Here is a 19,332-nt window from a genome sequence, read left to right on the forward strand (position 1 = left end):
AACACGGGGATGAGCCCTTTCCTCTCTTTCCAGACCTCACAAGTGACTGGATCAATGGTGGTGGTGGGTGATGGGGTCTCCTGGTCAAGGCTCTCGCTAGGTTGCTGGGATTCTTTGTGCATTCAGGCAGGCAATCAGATTAGATGTCGGTGACGGCGGCTGGTGGTGAGAAGGCGGTCCTTAAACTGCATCCTAGAGGCTGGTGGACAGTCTAGAAGACTTGTCCCAGCACACACTCTCCCTTGCCAGTCAGGAAGACCTTCCCCACACCTCCCTATGAATTCAGTTTAAAAATCACACGCTTGAGATCAGGACAGGGCTGACCTGATGATGCCCGTGGTAGCTGGAGGACTCCGTTACTAGTGTCGTCTTTCACTGCTTTGTGCTGAACGAGAATGTCCACATTTTGAAATCACACTTAAATGTCTGTAAGATGGAGCCAACCTTCCTTTGTGGCCTGATGATTTATTTTTAATGAGAATGGGGATTTCACGCTCTTGGAATCCAAAATTCATATGCATCAGGAAAAAAAAGGAGCAAGTCGATCTAAGTCCACCCTGTGTCCTGTTTATCCTTCCCATTCGGGAGGGAAAATAAGCTCCCACAAGAGAGAGGAGGCGGGTGGTTGCCAGGTCCTCGGGAGCTCGTGGCCTGGGGTAGGTGGGCTCCGAGGGCAGAGGTGCGGCAGGGTGAATGCAGTTCCTAAAGCAGCACCAGGTCCTGGAGATTCACTGTGGCCATGGACTGAGGGGTTTTAGCAAAGCCAGAACACCCCAAGCCAAGAAGCAGAAGTGGGCGAGATGTCTACTCTCCAGCTGCAGGCTGGTGGCCCACGGTGTTCACGTCCCCAGAGCCCCGAGCTGCGCACCTCCCACGCACGGTCTGAGTGTCAGCTACGGTACCGTAAAGCTGAAAACTAAAACACCACAGTTATCATCTGAAGAAGCAGAAGAAAGCAAACCTTTCTTCATTCTCTAAAGAAGCGAAGACGGGCCAGGGATGCGGCCCCGGCAGAGTGCTTCCTAGCCCCCAGGTCTGGGTTCCGTCCTGACACCACACACAGCCAAGGTTCTTGCTTCTGAATCCAGTTGCCACACTGGGTGGAAGGGCAGCAGCCTGTGGATTTTTCAGGTGTGGTGTTAGAGTCTGTCGCTCAGACAGTGTCTCCGCCTCTTCACCATCAGCGGCACCGGCACTGTGTGAGGCACAGGCCAGCACACCCCGTCACCTCTGTCCTACGGTTAAAGGACGGTGAGCTGATCCAAGCCCGCGTCCTCCCATTTCTTGTTGATGCTCTGCTCAGATGTTCTCGTGGACAGAAGGCTTCCTGGCTCATGCTCCATCCCCCAAACGCCTGGGTCAGTGCGGGACTCAAGAACTAATCAACAGAGGCTCACGGAAGTGAAATGGCGGCGGTACTGGATTAACAACCAACAAACGTGCCCCATTAAAGCCTCAGGAAAATATCTTCGCCCCACAAGGAAGGAACCTGCTTTTGACATCTTTCTGCCATGGAGAGGGTGGGAGGGAGGGAGACGCTGACAGAGGGGAAGCCGTGGCCTCCACCCACGTGACACACCAGTGGGCCTCATCCCAATCCAGAGGGTGCGCTGCACGCAGAATGGCCTCCCTCACCAGGAGGGGACACCTTCCTGGGCTTCCCTTTTCCACGCTGTCCCCCGCATGTTTGTATTCCTCTGGTCACCCACAGGCTGTCAGAGGCCATCCTGTGTTCCTTCTTCTGGAATATTCCATCTTCCAGGCTGTCCTGCCAAGGCTTTTGTGGCACTGTGGATGGCTTTCTGCTTCCACAAGACGGGAGTCACAGGAACAAGCGACTCCACCTCAGACCCAAAGCTTATCTGGAGAACGTGAAAAGAGGAAGCCAGAACCGCGTGCGTCCTGGGGGCACTGATGGGAATGCCCGGAAGCAGCAAGACCGTCAGGGCTTGTCCCCCGCAACCCCTAATTAGGAATTAAAGTGTAGACAGCATCTCACCTTCCGCCTGGTACTGAGAAGCACAGGAGGCCCCTGCGTGTTGGGCCCTGAGAAGGGAGAAGGCGTCCTGTGCCATGATTCTGTGGTCCTGCACCTTCCCTTCTGGGGCGTCTCTGGTCACCCACACCTGGGCAGGCGATGGAGGACCCAGGGTCTGCAGGAGGAGGAGGTACAGTGCCCGCAGGCTGGCTTCCTCCTCAGGTCAGCTTAGAACCCCAGGCGTGAAGGAGTTTGGGCAGCGTCCTCCAGGTGGGTGTCCTGAGGAACATTTGTCCAGCAAGCACCCAGAACGATGCTGTGGCATGGAGGGCCTGCCCACACTGTGCTATGTTCCTGTCTCCAATCACCCCATGATCCTCAAGCGCACACAGCCCCAGGCACTACCCAGCCTGCATTTCCCAAATGCATGTGAGCAGGACAGCATCTGTCTACTGGTTACTGACATGCCTGGCCGTGACACCTGTACCCGGGGCTTTCCCTGCTTGCAGGGGTCCTGGAGGCCTTAGGGGGAGCTCACCCTTCAAAGGGATAAAGATGCACTTTCCCACAGGTGGTACCCTTGTTGGAAGGGTAGGGCATCAGCAACAATTGGTGCAGTTACTCCTAGGAGATTCCCCGCCTGCCAATCTTACTCTACCCCTGCACAGTTTCCATCGCCATAAAGCTTTCCAGCCTCAAAATGGAGAGCCACAATCCCTAGTTGAGGTGAGGCACATGCTGCATGCTGTCCGAGGGAACCCGTCTGTCCCCTGGAGCATACTGTGCGGCCCACCTGGTAGGTAAGGTGAGCAGTGGTGACTGCTGCAGCCCTGTCTCTCTCCCAGCTCTGACACCAGGGCCTGACCGCAGGTGCTGGGTGAAAGTGTGGGCTGGGAGCTGGCACAGAACACCAAGTGGGAGGAGCCAATGCCATTTCTCATTAAGGGCTCACAGAACCCTCCTCTTCCAGGTTCATGGCGTTCTTCATACTGCAGACTAGGGAACACACAACAGGCTGGAGAAACTAACTGAAGCTCTCACAGGCTCTCAGCAAAGTCCTCCGCTGGGAGTTAGGACCAGATTCTGAGGATGCGGACCCCCACCCACGATCTTGCTTGCAGGCTCATGCCCACCAGTCCTCTGGTCTCTTCTCAGCTCTGGAACTCACCACGCCCACGCCAAGTTGTCCATGCACCCCCGGCTGCCTGTCCCCACTTGAGAGCCAACCCCAGGAGGAGGCCTCTGCAGAGGCCGCCCTGGCTGCTGGACTTCCCCACCTCTGCACTGCTCAGACTCAGAGGAGAGGCCTGGTCTGTGCCCAGGAAAGCACCTGGTCCTGGGCCCTGGGGGCTGGCCTGCAGGCAGGAATGGGGTTTCAGGTCGTGGTCTCTGCCAGCCGGCACAACAGCCTGATTCCAACTATTCTAGACACATGAGGCCATCCTGTGGACATTCATCAGAACACAGGGGCCCTGGGCTAAAGGACACTTTGAAAACGGTTTGCTCTGATTCCTTCTTACCAGGGCAGCCTGATCCCACGTGATCAGACAGAGATTTACTTAACTCTGAACCTGACAACTCATTGAGTAATTAGGCCGACCTCTTGGAAGAGGTGGCAGCAGAGCAGTAGCAGTCACAGGTGTCTGGAAAGAGAACAGAGCAGGCACAGCTCACTCCCCATGCACTAAGTCATGCGGGACCAAGTCCACAGCCTTCCAGCAACAGGTGCTCACTGTCCCTCCCGAGTGCCATACCTAGCTCTACCTGCAGGGCAGGCCACTCAGCAGGATTGCTGGCAGGGTCCCACGAAGCTGTCCTAAGGCTGTGCTGGTGGAGCCTCCGCCTCTGCGATGGTCTGTGGGGTCTGTCAGAGGGCGGGGCTGTGCCGTTCAGCTGTCGCCCAGAGCAGTATGTAGAAGACTGTCGGGTCTCCAGCTCTTCTGCTGAGATGCAGAGGAATGCCTGCTGCCAGTCAGCTGGTTACTCTGGGCACATTCTGCACGTCTGTCCATCCATCTTCTACCGCCTGTCCCTATGTACAGCACTGGCCTATCACTCCCTGCCTACCAGCACGGCTAGCTGTAAGAAAAATAATACACAGTCCTTACTGTCGAGAACTTGCCGTCTGGTCGAGGAGAAACACTAATGGATGACTGGTACCAAGGGCTCCAGACGTGCTGAAGAATGCCCAGGGAGCACCTGAGTCCTGAGACCACCTTTCTCTCTGCCAGGCTCACTCTGCACCCGGAGGATGTGAGGCCTCATTGCAGCTACAAGTGGGTGAGCCAGAGTTCCAGCCAACTCTGGAGCTCCAGGGCCCTTGCTCCTCAAACCCTGTTCTTTGGGGTCCATGCTTTGGTTTGGGCCGGCCTGTGGCTGATGTTTATAAGCTGTGGTTCCTGGTAGGCCAAAGGCACTCAGCACCCTTGAGTATAATATCTGAGTGCTTCCCTCTGCGGGTAGGGACCTCGGCAGCCAAGGCCTTGGAGGAGAAGAGGCAAAACAGACCTGCTGTGGTTTGGAGTGAGGCAGCCACGTCTCTGTCCCACATCTTCTTGGCAGGAAACATCTGCAGATCAGCAGGCTGTCTCCTCACTGGGTTTTGGAGTTGGAAGCCACAGTGGAAAATGAAATGCCTAGAACATTCTGTGGCTCCACAGCCTCTCCGCTTCTTCCCCTCGGGCAGCTGATGCCTCTTCCCTGGAATTCCTTTGTCCTCGGGCCCCCTTCATCTCCCAGAGTCTTCCCTGGCCCCACCCAGAGGGACCCCAGCGCTGCCTTTAGGTGGCCAGGCAGAGTCCCTCCAGGCCAGGAGGTCTGCATGTCTGGGGGCTCAGTGCAGTCATAGCGCCCCGTGCTCGCCATGACGCGGGCCTCCTCAGATGAGGGTGCACACAGTTCTTTGCCCTACAATGCTTGAGATAACAGAAAAGACTTAATAAATGGTTGCTTATAAAAGAGTTCTTAATTGAGGAAGAAGTGGGCAAAAAGTTAGAACCCATTCAACAAAACCCACCAACTTTGAAGTCAGGTACACCTGGTGCTGTGCTTACAGAGCACGGCTGCTCAGAGCCTGGTTTCTGCCGCCAGGGGGTGGGGGGGTGGGGGGGTGCAGTAACACCTCCTAGACCCTCATGCATGCTTCTTTGGTAACGTAGGTGACTTAGCAGAGAGCCAGGCACTTGGAAGGCACTCGATTCCTGGGAGCTACAATAGATAGGATCGTGAGAAACTGTGTTCCTCTCTGCCTTGGAACTGAATCTTTATTGTCACAAAAGTTTCTCTGTTCATGCTTTTGTGCACATTCCAAGACATTTTTGCTGCCAGGTTGAGAAACATGGCTGAGTCATGACCCACTTCATAACTGCAAGAAGACGGGCTGGTTTTGATGGATGCACAATCAGCCACTCAGACCCTCTTTTGCTCTCTGTGGTAAACAAGTTGTTATTCCCTAGACGGACCCTCTTACTTTCTGTACAGGGAGATGTCTTCTGAGGGCACTGGCGTCCACCCTTGGGCTGCTTACAGCCAGATGCCACTCAGCCTCCTTGACACATGCAGGCTCTTGGACAGTGATGTTAAGAGACTTTTCACACCCGTCTTAATTGTTGTGTTTTGAATCTTAGGGATAATAGTGCTCTGTCATTATGAACTGCTCTGCCCAATGGTGTCAGAGTTTTCAGCATTCCATTGACTTAAGACATTCCGGTGTCCCACGGAGAGCAAACGTAGACAAACTTAATTACAGAATGTGAAATAATGAGCTTGTTGTGGAGGGCCTGGGTTTCATAAGTCCTTGATCAGCTAGGCAGACGAGGGAGCAGGGCCACTGTTCCTAGTTGGTGCTGTATGACACGTGCTTCTACGTACTGTTTCTTACTGTTGCAAAATCTCAGGAAGATGGGCATCCCTGTCTTACCCTTGAGGGAGCTCTGGCCTGAATGCACTGGGCTACTGTGCCATGCCTCTTAGTACGGCGACCAGCATTGCTTGTGTCTCATCCCATGCTCTTGAGGGTCTTGCTGTCCCTTGTGTTGGCTGGACACAGGCAGGACCTTCCACTTCTCCTCCTGCTATAAGCAGGTCATTGCCGTGGCCCATCACCACCCACTGAACCAGCAGCAGAGCCTCCTGGCGGGTCAGCGGTTCTGCCCAGAGCAGATGCAGCCATGGTGGGCTCTGCAAGACTCCACTCTTCCTCCTCACAGGCCTCGGCATGGGGAAGGCCTTCTCAGGGGGGTGATGAGTTTGTCCCTGACAACCCTGCCATCTGGTGTCCGAGACCAGGCTTGCCTCTGCCTGGTGCTACAGGGGCGCTGTCCCTGAAGGATGGGCTGGCAAAAGGTAGATGTAGCCATGACCGTTCAAGTTCAGGGCCATGCAGTCATCAAAGCCTCACCAGACCAAAGGAATAGAGGCTGAAATGTCAGGGCCTCTGCTCACAGCTACACACCTTCTCATTTGCACAGGAAGCCATCACTCTGGAGAAAAGCTCTGGGAAGCAGCTTTCTCAGGGGATGGCTTTGATTTCCATTTTTAAAGAAATGTCTATCTTGAGTCTTTGATGAATGAAATATCCTGGTTTGCAAGACTGGAGAGAGAATTACCCATTTAGATCAAACAATTCTCTTTATATCAGGAATATACTCTTCTCCATGAATTTTTCTAGGCTTTTTCACAACTCCACTGTAAGGTAGATTAATCAGACTGTGGACTGGGAACATGAGACTGGTGGAGAGACAGTAACAGGGCTGCTACTCACAGAAGAGCAGGCCTTTCAGTTGGCCTGCAGTTGCACCCATGCCTTCATATAGCCACGCACTCTTAGTGAAGTTGATCACCTTTCATCACTGTGCATTTTAATGGTGTTACTATAGGGTCATAGCAAGGTCGCTTCAGTGTTGTCTGGGACCAGGTTTGGATGTTGATTTGGGGATGCTATTGAGGTGTTCTACCTTATTTTCCTTTCCCTACCTGACCCCACTTTCCTACGCTCTTTGAGTTCTTGCTCAGCTACTCCATGTTCCTGCCCCGGTCTCCCTAGGTCTGGGCCACCTGGGTAGGCCTGGCTTATGATGTGCTGTTTGGGGACACTGGATTTCTGTAACTAGTGAGGTAAAGCCAGAGGAAACCGGTGCTGAGAGGGTGTCATCGCCTTCACTATCCACTCTGCCTAATGTCTCCCGCTTGATATTTGGGGCTCACTGCAAATTTTAAATAGTGCCCCCAAAAAGTACAGTTGGAATCAGTCATTGCCAGGTAGGTGAGGTGTGCTAAAGGAGGATTGCCGTCCGTGGCTTCTCACAGGACGGGGTGAACACTCCAACAAGTGAACCTGGGTTTGAACCCAACTCCCGCTGGGTAAGCTTCACATTCTTCTTGGGTGACTCAGTTTCCCATCTGAAAGGTGGGACCATCCTATCCGTGTTTCTTGTGGGAATATTCTAAAGATGAAGTGGAACGGTGGACGATAAAGAGTTTAGGGCAGTGTCCGACATCGGCTTGTGATGGGCTTCTGTGTGCTGAGATTGTGTGCAACTTCTAGAGTTGAGCCCCTATTCGGCCCTGTGAGCCAGCACTCAGTCCCTGGTGCAGATTAGGGACATTTGGCAGATGAAAAACTGTTGCTAAATCTCTGCTTTGGTGGTTGCTATGAGATCCACAGTGAAGATATAAAACTGTAGTGGAACTGCATGCTCAGCCGGTCAGTGTCTCAGCGCATCACTGCGCCTTTCCACTGAGGAAGGAAAGATGCTGACATGTGCTTTCCTGCTTCTTTTTCAGTGCCTGAAACAGTATGTTGAGCTCTTGATCAAAGAAGGACTAGAGACTGCAATTAGCTGCCCGGATGCTGCCTGCCCCAAACAGGGACGCCTGCAGGAGGATGAGGCACGTGCAGATGAGCAAACTGGTTTGCCAACAGCACTAGTGTGGTGGCATAGCTCCCGCCCGCTCCGGATCCTGCTCGGGTTAATCTTGCCTTCTGTTCTCACCCTCAGCTTATTCTATTCGTTTGTATGTTCTTTTCTTTTAGATTGAGTGCATGGTCGCGGCTGAAATTATGCAAAGATATAAAAAGCTACAATTTGAAAGAGGTAGGTGGCCCAGTGTATTGACCAATTAAGATGCTGTAACAATGTAGGCAACTTTTTTTTGCGGGGGGCGCTTCTCTGGGGAGGTGTAAGTGGATATCATTTGATAGGAGTGAAAAAGCTATAAAATAGGATCAAAAAATTTTATGTGAATTGAACTTCTAGAGTTGAGCTGACATTTTGAATTCTCTGAACAGCTCACAGTGGGAAGGCCTCGGCAGGTGATCTGTTTGGTAGCAGGAAGAACTGCCATTTGTTTATGGGGACTGAGTTTTGTGCGGGTGCCTTAAAGGGATATGACCTTCATGGGACATGTTGCTGCAGGCAGGTTAACAGTTTCATGACTCAACTCTGAGTCTAGCCCTGAATTTAAAAGATGAAAATCATGGAAGTGGTACCTCTCAGGACCCCCACCCTGAGAGCAGCCCGAGTCCAGGTATGCAGCCTGCATGGATTCCCTGCCTGCTGTGACTGAGGTAGAGATAGTCACTCTGATGGATCATCAGGCCCCATGTCTCGGCATCACAGCTCGGCCAGGCTGGCTGGCATCTGCCAGGCTGAGGCCCAGAGAGGTGGACTGACCAACTTCCTGGTTTCTAACACGAACAGGCAGGTGGGACCAGATCCCCAACCCTTAGCCTCACCCTCCCCTCTCGGCCCTGCACAGCTCTCTTTGCTGGAGTGCAGCCTAATGCAGACGCGGGATTGTCCCTAGGACCACGGGGTTGAGTGGGGAGCCAGTAGACAGCAGCCTTGACTTGGTTTGGGGTCACAAGGCAAAGCATTAAACAGACTTTCAGGGGGGGCCTCTGTCCTTGCTCTCTAGAGTACCCCAGATCATACAATGTCTCGGAAGGAGGCTGTGGGCCCCACTGGACTCTTTTCATGTATGTTCTGGGCCTCAAGCTGCCTGCAAATCTGCCAAAGAGCAGTGGAAGAGACACGGGCAGGTCCCCTTCTGTGGGACCTCACTGTGAGGACACTGCACAGGGCTCTGGGGTCATCAGCATGGTTGGTGGCCCCTGAGGCCCACGCTCCCTCTGTCCCAACCAGGCCTTGCCCTCACCAGGATTCTCTACCCAGCTGACCTGCAGCCTGGATGACTGGCTTCTAGGGACCTTGGGGCAGGTGGCAGTGTACGGCAGGGCAGGTCAAAGCCACGTGTCCCTGAAAGCTCATGGCCTTCATTTTTGAAAAGTGTTCTGTAGAAATGCTGAGGATAGCTGTATCCCCCCCACCAGGCCTGCATCCCCGGCGGCAGCAGCACCCACATGTCCGGCCCCATGAACATCACGCGGGAGTTTTCATGGCTCTGAAACTTGTTTTAAAGGGTTGGTTTCTTTAATTGGCATTTATCATTTACACTGGGGCAGTTCAAAGCTTCAACGTAATATCACTCAGTGCTGAAGTCAGTGTGGGGAGCTATAAAATTGATTAATTAGGATTCGTGAGGCTTTTAGTCTCTTCTGAAAATATTTTCCAGGGAGAATCTTGACAGAAACGAGGGGTTGCTTAGGTTACAGGAATATGAACTTTCTATGACATCAAATTTAATTTAAAAATGCAGCTGTGCAAGTTCTCCTGCTTAATAAATTTATCTTATTTTTTTAGTATGTTGACTTCATCAAAAATGTTTTTTCTCTTGTATAAAAATGAAGCCAACTTGACTTAGGTTAGAAAAGAACCCCCTCAAAGCTACCACTTGAAAACAGTTTACTGACATTGTGCTAGAAGTTTTTTTTTTTTTTTTTTTTTTTTAAGAATCCAGACTTAATACCACAAAAGACCTGTCTGAATGAAACAGGAGCACATCAGAGCTAAAACATAGCTATGGGTTTTATCTGGTTGCTTGAGCAAGCAGGCTTGGAGAAGTGATCAGAAAGCAACCTTGGGCTTGCTGCGTCCTTACAGTTTGGTCAGTGGAGGACGTTTTAGAAGGAAACTAATTTCAGTGCTTTTCCAACAGCATTTAGTTACCAAAAAATCCTGTCGTGAGTTTAAGTTGCAAATGTGTCCTTATTTAGACTGAGGGTGTCACATCTGATTTAGCAGCCTTGACTTTAATTTAAACTTATCCACCTCCCCAGCTGAAGCCTTTGGCCAGCAGGCACCAAGGGAAGGGGCTCTCAAGCTGCTGTGCTCCCTGAGCACCTCCCTCCCTCCCTCCCTCCTGGTTACCTCTAGCCCGTTGGTGGGGACAGGCTTTTGAGAGGGGTCTGCTGATCACCCTCCCCCGAGTGCCTGCCTGCAGCATGTCTGCTCCTGTTTGAGCACCCACCCTGCAAGGCTGCGGGTGTTTTCTCTGAGTCCATCTATCTGAAGTGCATGTCCTTCCAGGAGAGGGACTGCACCTTCCTGGGTACTCTGTCCCACTTTGTGTATGGCTCCTGGGCAAAGGAATGCCAAGGTCAAGCCTTGTTCTGTGTTTTGTGTTTTAAAAAGAAAGTCAAGGTCAGTAAGGTTAAACGAGATATGCCACGGTGCCCACCAGTCATCAGGCCCGACAAGAGCCTGAGCTCACTGTCTACCAGCAGCGCCCCACCCACCACCACTGGCTGGCACCAGGGTACCAGCCAGTGGGCAGTGCAGTCCCTGAGGGTGTGCTGGGTTTGTCCTTCACAGCGAATCTGTTGAAACAAAACACCTTTTTGAAAAGCATTGAACATTTTTTACAAATAGGAAGCTCTTGGGACCCTCTTTTATTAAGATTAGTTTAGAAACTAATATTACAGCTAAGTCACCATCCTGAGTCACAAGCAGCCTTAAAAGCTCTTTGGGGATCAGAGTTCTGTTTAGTTTCTTCTACCATTTCAGAAAATGCCTTATTTGCTTTGTTTGAAAATATGGTTCATATATGCATGAATAGAATATGGTGGACATAACATGATATGCAAGACACGGTGTCTAGTGCGGGTTGTCATTAGACACACCTAGGTGGGGAGGTAGATAGGCACACATGCATGCACTCTGAGCATACAATGCAGGAGCTGCCTGCTGTGGACTTCCTTGTCCATCAGTTCCTGCCTTGTACACAGCTGGGAAGGACAATGGGATATTAATAGCTGTCTAAGCCAGAAACCAGGGGCTGTGTTCCTGGGGTTTAATGGCCCTGGCCATGCAGGAGCTGGCAGTCAGCACATTGCCCATAGGGAATTCACATGGGGACAGTCAGTGCCATGGCACATCTGTGTAAGGACTGATGTCACAAAATTGAGTTGTTACCATGGAAACCTTCACTAGGCCTCTGCTCCCCTCCGTGTGGGCAGAATGGGCCTCCCCTGAGCAGGGAGCAGGACTCTCACTGTCGTGCGGGGGTGGGGATGGGAGGTGGTAGGCTCTGGGAAGGGCAGGAGAGGCGGCCGATTTGGGGAAGTCTTGCTGTCAGAGGCTCTCAGAGCACAGGGTGGGGTGGGGTGGGTGGGCCAGTGTGGGGACCTGATGGTCTAGGCAGACAGTCGGCTCTGGGCAGGCTGCCAGCCAACAGCGCACTGGCCAGAGAGGCAGGAGCAGGAGGACTCCTCTTCTGAATCCTGTGTCCAGCAGGTGTGTGAGCCCATGTCCTGCGGGCCTGCATCGCAACTGTGCAGGTGGAGGACACATACCTAGTCTGGGTCCAGGCTGGACTCACCCACAGTGCACAGGGGGCAGGCAGGGCCAGCAAGCAAGGGCACAGGCATGAGTCAGGGCCTCAAAGGCCACCAGGCAAGCAAGCCGCTTGTCCTTCCCGTGGGAGCTGCCCAGGCCACTTCCTGCACCATCCTGAGTTCTGGCAGATGGCAAGGAGCACCCGATGCCCCCCAGCTTCACGAGCACACCCCGAGCTTGCTGTGTCACCCGGCTCCGCCTCCACAGAGTGTGCCGGACAGCCGGGAATCTCTCAGGGAAACTGCGGCTGGTTTTGTCCATGCTCTCACACCAGGGGCGCCTCGAGGGTGTCCGCAGGTTCCTTAGCTCCAGGGCCCCTTTGCTGTCAAGTTCTTGGTTCCCGCCAGACCTACGGAGGTGGTGGCTTTGTGCTATTGGTTGATTCACCTGGTTACGAAAGGCAGGAGACAGTCCTGTCGGGTCAGCAGGTGGCCAGCCATGCTGTCATGCGGTTTCCCAGATCTTTGTTTATAGTCTTCCCCAACATCAAAGCCGAGCAGATGCCACAGAAGCCGCCTGGTCCGCAGCCCGGCCCTTCCCACAGGGTTCCAGCCCCTGTGCTAGATGACTAGGTCATTATCAAGGTTACACCCAACAGGACCTTGTTTCTGGAGCACTGAGTCTGGCTGCTGGTTCACTGAGGGATGGGTTCACCCCAGGAAGGCATATACCTGAGGGCAGCTAGGGATTTAGTAACCATGTTGTCCAGGCCAGGTCTGGGCCCCTCCACCCCAGCCTGCTGCAGATTCCCTGTGAGTCCAGCTCCCATCTTCCGTGCAGGTGAGCCAGACCCGTCTGGCCGCCAGTCACAGGGCTGAGAGGTTTGCTGGGGCTTTTGTTGCTTTCCGAGTGGCCTCAGCACAATTCCCAAGACTGCTTCTCAAGGTTGGCCTTACCCACTGAGCAGCCCAGGAACCAAAAGCTGACAGGAGCCCTGGAGCTACTGGGCTCTGATCACCTCCTGGCAGATGCAGGCATTCCATGTGACCCTCCTCCCCCACCCAGCCTCACTGAGAAATCAGTGTCTGCCGGGGCAGGAGTGGGTGAAGGGAACAGCCAGGCTTACTGCAAAGGGCAGCCCAGGACCAGTTGTTTAAATAAATGCAGTTTTTGGAAAAGGATGTGAAGAAAGAGGAGTGTCAGCATATCCTGTTTTTAAAAATAAACTTCCTGACTAATTCCATTAAATCGGGATTCTTAGTGCCTGGGGCTCTAGTTTAGAGGTGAAATCCGGCTGGCAGAGGATTAATTTTACTCAGTACTTAGCTTGTGGCTTTTTTAAATCTGGGAAGGGAGACAGTGTTAGGCAGATGAACCATCTAATTCAGACACCTTCCTTTCCTCCTTTCTGACTGTCTTTTAACAAGTGTGACCCAAGTGCAGACTGCTGAGCCCTGGGCCTCATTTTGAGGCCATAAGAGGACATAGGCCTGACTTCAGGAAGCTGGGTCCTTGGGGCAGACAAGGAATCACAGTGCCAGCACTCAAAGTGCATACAGTGACAGGAGGGCACAGCTCTCCAGAGTGCAGGGGCCTGAGAGCTCTGAGCCTGTCCTAGAGGGTGAGCAGGACCTTCCTGGGGGACACAGTTGGTTAAAGGTACAGGGGCAGCATCCCCATGGACACTTGGGGTGTTTGGAAATCTGCTGCACCACAGGAACAGGCTTGGAGGTCAGGAGGAGCTGGAGCAGAGGTGGGAGAGCAGGACAGAGTTGCAAGGGCTGACCTGTCTGGTCGCCTTACCTAAACATCCTCCTTCCTGCTCCACACACTGGTCAGTGCCCAACAGAACTGCTCCAGGCCCATCCCGTGAGCCCCCCTTGCTCCAGGTCTGACTCACCTGTCTTGTCTCCTGTTGCTAGAGGTGCTCTTCGATCCATGCCGGACATGGTGCCCAGCATCCTCCTGCCAGGCTGTGTGCCAGCTCCAGGACATGGGACTACAGACCCCCCAGCTGGTGCAGTGCAAAGCCTGTGACATGGAGTTCTGCTCTGCCTGCAGAGCCCGCTGGCACCCCGGGCAAGGCTGCCCAGAGACCATGCCCATCACCTTCCTCCCTGGAGAAACCAGGTACCTCCTGCACCGGGCGGTGGGGGGGATGGATGGGCGGGCTGCAGGCCGGGAGAAGGAAAGTGCCTCTGGGGGACATGGCTGTGCATCCGTCAGCCTCAATGCGCACTCTCCTTCTGGAGATTGTAGTTATGTGTTTGATGGTTGATTTTTGAGAATCATTCACCAGGACCAGGCAAGACTTTGAAAATATAAGAATCCACAAGAACCACACTCTACACTACCTGCCTGCAAAAGCGAATGTGCAGACAGTTGTCACCATGCGGGTTGTGAGTCCTGCCATGCCTGTTTTTCCACAAGTGCAGTGTTGAGTGGATCCTGAACAGAGGTATAGGAACAGGACTCAGCAGGGGTGGGGTGTAGACCCCAGGATCACCAACCCAGGATTTCAGCTGACGGAAGCCGAGGACACATGTCTCCCTAAAACTCCATGTCTGTTGGGAGATTTGGGAAGCAGGCAGGGTTTCTGCCCTACTCCTCCTCACAGCCAGGTGATCCTGCTGTTTGCCCAGGTAGACTTTGTAGCCTCATTCTGTATATCTTGAAATTTGATAGAATGAACCATAAGAAATTGGTAATACCCAAGTCTTTTCCTTTTCCTTTTCCTTTTTTTTTTTTTCCCACTGTCACTTGGCCCTACTAGGTAGAGTGGCCAGGTTCCCAATAGATGGGGAGACTGCCATGTCTGCCCACTGCCTACCCTGAGGCATCTGCACTAGCTACTCCGTGTCTTCCTCTCTCCCCCTCCTCCTCTCTCCACATCCTGCCACAGGACCTCTAGTTCCCACGCCACATCCCTGGCCCACTCCTGGTCTGCTTGTTGGTTTCTATGCCTTTAGTGCCCCTTCTCCGGGCTCCTGCTTTCCACAGACTCCTTGCCACCTTTCAGACAGGGCTTGAGTCCCCTCTGCTGAGCTTGCCCGACCCAAGCGCAGGGTCATGACTCCACCCTCTTCCCCCTGGAGACAGTCTGCACTGGCCATTCTCGACATGCTGTGTTTTAAATCATCTGTCTCCGTGGCTGACTCTTCCCTTGGGTTGAGCTCCCACAGGGGGCTGTGTGTGTCTACCTTTGAGCTGCATGCATCCAGCCCTCAGACGCCACGTAGACACCAGCCATCTCTCTTCGCTTAGACTCGGGGTTTTAGATGCTTCCAAACTTTGCTAGAGGAAACACATTTCTTGTTTGGTTGCATTAAAAATAATCGTAAGTAGGAGGCAGGTCAGGGCGTCTGCCCCAGGAAGCAGCCAAGGGGCTGTTTGGTGAGAGTGAGTGGGTCCCCTCATCCTGTGCAGGAAGAGCAGGTTGGGAAAAAGAGCATCTGCTGCAGGCGGGAAGGACGAGGCTTCCAGCCCTGGGTTTCCTCTGGGGAGACGTTTTCATAGAAAGAGCAAAGGTTAGGGCCTAATGACTCAGTTTTCTCCATCCCTGATATCATAGCCTCATTTAAATTATTTCACAAGGGCGACTTGAATCAAGAATAACAAGTCTAATTTTGTGAACATCTAAAAATCAGGACATTTCACATAAAAATTGGAGTTTGGGGCTTCTCTGGGAGTCTGAGTATCTGGCCATACCAAGTCTGTGTTCTCATGTGGGAGCTGAGCCCCAGCCACTGCCCTGGGAGGGGGCTTATGGAGAAACCCACAGTCCTCTTAACACCCTCCTGTCTCCCCCAATGAGGCTGTTGCCATGTATGACTGCAAACACTTAGTTGTAGTAGATTTGTTGTTGTTTAGGTTAAATCCTCCCTTTGCCCAGTTTCTGTCCCCACTTGACCAGCTGTACCCATTAGCGTATCCTGCCACCCCTTGAGGCCGCAGGGCATGTAGACTGTGGTTAAAGTGCCACAGACTCCAGTCCACCCTTTTAAATTTAGTAGTGCTAACACTTGTTATTAGTAGTAATTTTATCTGTGAGTAATTTTATCTGTGATCCAGATACCAGTAATTGTTCAAGGCCACAGTCTATACCGTGCCTGCATTCAGGCAGAACATAGTGCATCAGATTGGGTATTCCCACAGGTTTTGTTTTGAACATCCCCGAAGCGTGTATGGTCTTGCCTCTGGTGGTCTTGCCTCTGCCCAGGGCATTTCTTCTAACATCAGCTTGTGGGTCACATGAGAATGTTGGTTTCATTACTCTAAGGCCACTCCTGGCTTTTACACGAGAGCAGTTCTAGCTAATCTGACGATCAGCCTCAGTCTCAGGATTTGGTCCCTTGAGACTTTAGGCTCTTTGCAGGATTAACCTCCACTGTCAGAGGCCACTGTAGTCTCGCCTTTAGAGGCACGTGCAAATGTGTTGGTCCATCTGTCATGAGGGCAACCTCACTCACTCTTGGTCCCGTCTGCAATCTGCCTGTAAATTTAAGAATTTGAGCTACAGACAGCTTTGTCATCTTTGTGTCACGGCACAGACAGCAACTGTGTGTGGGCAGCCTTTGTGTTTTGCACCTGACCTGTGCAAACCTCTTGGTCCTCTCTCCACTCCTTAGAGATGATGCTGGTAGCCAGGTTAGTCTGCTCTGGGGAGAGGAGAGGAGGCCATGAAGATAAGGCGTCAGAGCCTAGCTAGGGTTGATCTGCTCCAAGCTGCCAGGGTGCACAGCTTCTCTGGAGAGCTTTATGGCCTGTCTCCTTCTACCAGTGGACAAAGCAGAATCACATTCAGCTTGGGCATGGGCCTCAGTGCACTTAGGAACCTGGGGATGAAATGATAAGGGAAGTTCACGTCTCATAGCTGGATGAGTCAGACTGAAGTGAGACTGTTTCACTCCTGTACATACTCTGATGTTTGGGGGAGATCCTTCAGCCAGGATGCATGCAAAATGCCAGCATTTGCTCAGCCTCAGTGGGCATATTGTGAATGAATGTTTGGCCCAGAGTGCACCCATTTTTCTCCTGTGGAGTTGAACTGACGCTGTCTGTTCAGGCACTGCCCTAGATGCACCATCAGAGGTGGTGACTTCACTTAGCATTTGTGGTTTTTCGGGACATCATCCCTGAACTCTGTGCTACCTTTTCACCACAGCATTAAGTCATTGCCCCTTTTAGAAGCACAGCACACAAGCAGGATGCCACCTGTGCTCTGGCTGTAAGTGGCCTTCTCTCATGCTCCCGCTGCCACGAGGACTGAGGCTTGGAGAGCCTTCACCCAGTTGGCTGTAGGAGAGCCGGCACCCAGCCCCAGGCCCAAGCCCTTTGCACTGATAGCCACTGCAAATCCAAGCAGAATGCTCAGGAAAACAGTTTTGTAAGACGAGCCATCTAGATCTGTGAAAGCAAATAGACTGTTTATGTGTGCTCATAACTTAGTTCTTTCTGACAACAGTGAATTGCATGAAGTTTACCATCAGCCCTTTGGAAATCAACACGAGCACAGGAAGACGCACATGACGTTTCAGTCTAGCACCGTTACCCACATTCCTCCCTTGAAGCCTTTTGCCCTGTTGTCTCTTGTGTTTTCTATGCACCCACCTTTAGATATGCACTGCTTTTCCTTTTTAAAGTCCTAATCCAGCCCAGCTGGGGCAGTGTTCTGGTTGTTGGTTTTCTGAAGTCCCCGCTTCTTAGGCTGGGTTCATTTCACTTCATAAGCCGAGGTCTTGGTCACCACAGTCAGCCATGCTTCCCGTGTGGCCCACGCTGCCTGCTGGTCTCCGGTGGGCCCCTCTGCACGGGTCCCTCACGGACTTTCTCCTACAGCTCTGCTTTCAAGATGGAAGGGGATGACGCCCCCATCAAGCGCTGCCCCAAGTGCAAAGTCTACATCGAGCGAGACGAAGGGTGCGCCCAGATGATGTGCAAGAGTTGTAAGCACGCCTTCTGCTGGTACTGCCTGGAGTCTCTGGATGTGAGTACTGCCGCGGGTCCAGGGTCCCAGGGGGCTTTGAGGGTCAAGCTGGGGTGGGAAAAGACCAGCCACTCCCCGAGAGCTTGGAGGTTATTCCTGGAAACGGAGAAGTAACAAGAGCAGACATTGTCCTGAGTTGTGGAAACGTCAACTCAGAGTGCCACTTGTCCAGGCAACCCGTTCAGCAGCTCTGGGCATGGACACTCCGGCAGGCTTGGGGTTCCCCCTGGCTTTCAGGGGTGTTGAGAGCCTCAGTCTTCTGGTGCTACCTAATCAGCCTGGCCGCTGTGTTGCATAGCTGCAGATGGGGCAGATGGGTGGCGTGAGCCACAGGCTGTTTTCCTCAGGGCTCAGACAGGTACAGACAGTTCCCACTCCTGGTGAGGTCCCTTCCTGGCCACCTTCTCACTATGTCTTCACGTGGCAGAGAGGACACTAGCTAATCCCATCCTGGGTTCCACCCTCAGGACCTCATGGAAACCTAATTGCCCTCAAAGACCCCCTCCTGACACCATCACACTGGGGCTAAGGGTGTCCCCAGTGGCTGTCCATGGAGGAGGCACAAATATTCTGCATGTGACAGGGCCTGGTGGTGGGTTAGCAAAGGCGCACAGAGGGAGAGAAGGTCGAGGGCTGGGTGCGGGCGGCTTCCATTCCTCACCGCCCCACAGTGAGCTTTGTGTCCTTGGCAGATCAAAGAGCGGCTGGAAAACAGCCCTGTGACCCTAGAGGGCAGATTCTGAAGGAGCAGATTCTGTTTGGGCAGCTTATCAAGGACAGTCACGTGGTTTCAGACAAGGTCACAAGTGCGTGGCTGAAGGCAGCCCGAGCCCTGGCCAACACAGCACGCAGGCTCCCCCTGGGCTCTTCTCCTCAGTTTCCCATCAAGGCCCACACCACGACACAGAGGCCTCCGGACACAGACGACTGGACGGTGCTCCTCTCACGATCCTGCCCACCCCTCGGGGAGTCTCCCTGGTGCTCCCCACTTGTCACACTGTGCCCACATCCACTGCTCACAGGAGCTGGTCCTCTCTAGTCAGCAGACAGTAGAGGGTTGGTGAGTGCTGGGGAGGGCCTTTCCTGGTCAGTCGGCTCTGCAGACCCTCTGTTCACCCAGCACTTCCACGACTTGGGACTATGAATTCTTTTTCTTGAGAGAAAGTCCAGGGAATTACTAGTGTTTCCCCAAAGCCCCTGGCTGGCAAGGAAGGGGCCTGGTGTCCAGTGTCCAGCCTCTGACCATTCAAGCTCTAAAACCTGTCACTGATGCCTGGGCCAGGTGGCTTCAAGCCAGAACTGGACAGGACATGTTAAGCCTCACAGAAGGACCTGCCCAAAGCCTCAGTCCTTGTCCTGTGCAGGTGACTGACCGTGACTGTCTGTATATGGCCTGTTGTTTCTCATGCCCCCGTAAGTTGAGTGACACCTCTGATCAACAGGAAGGAAAATACTCCTTGTCATAAAAATACTGCTGGGTTCCCGGCAGCTGCTGGGATCCCTCTGCCCAAGGGCTTCATCAGTAAGTTTAAAATCACAATTAAATTGCTACAACGTGGGACCCGTTCAGAGTGCTTTTGTCAGGGGATAAGAAAGCACGTCTTAAATAGCCTGTCCTTGTCTTCTTAAGACCTGCACCGAGTGTGGGCAGCTCCTCGGGGTGGGAGAGTGGCCACATCCTTGATCTGGAG

At 52.9% G+C, this 19,332-nt stretch overlaps 1 protein-coding gene across 2 annotated transcripts in view; it reads left to right on the forward strand.

Annotated features, from left to right (window-relative positions):
- The window catches only part of Rnf144a (ring finger protein 144A), a 97,514-nt gene that overhangs the window by 68,132 nt on the left and 10,050 nt on the right, over positions 1–19,332 (forward strand). For both annotated transcript variants that reach the window (XM_076833487.2, XM_076833488.2), the window contains 4 exons: positions 7,763–7,867; positions 8,013–8,073; positions 13,578–13,785; positions 17,494–17,641. In XM_076833487.2, the coding sequence (XP_076689602.1) occupies positions 7,763–7,867; positions 8,013–8,073; positions 13,578–13,785; positions 17,494–17,641 (522 nt within the window). The remainder of the gene's footprint in view (positions 1–7,762; positions 7,868–8,012; positions 8,074–13,577; positions 13,786–17,493; positions 17,642–19,332) is intronic.

The sequence above is a fragment of the Callospermophilus lateralis genome, chromosome 14 (assembly GCF_048772815.1).
Source record: "Callospermophilus lateralis isolate mCalLat2 chromosome 14, mCalLat2.hap1, whole genome shotgun sequence".
In the NCBI taxonomy this organism is placed as follows: domain Eukaryota; kingdom Metazoa; phylum Chordata; class Mammalia; order Rodentia; family Sciuridae; genus Callospermophilus; species Callospermophilus lateralis.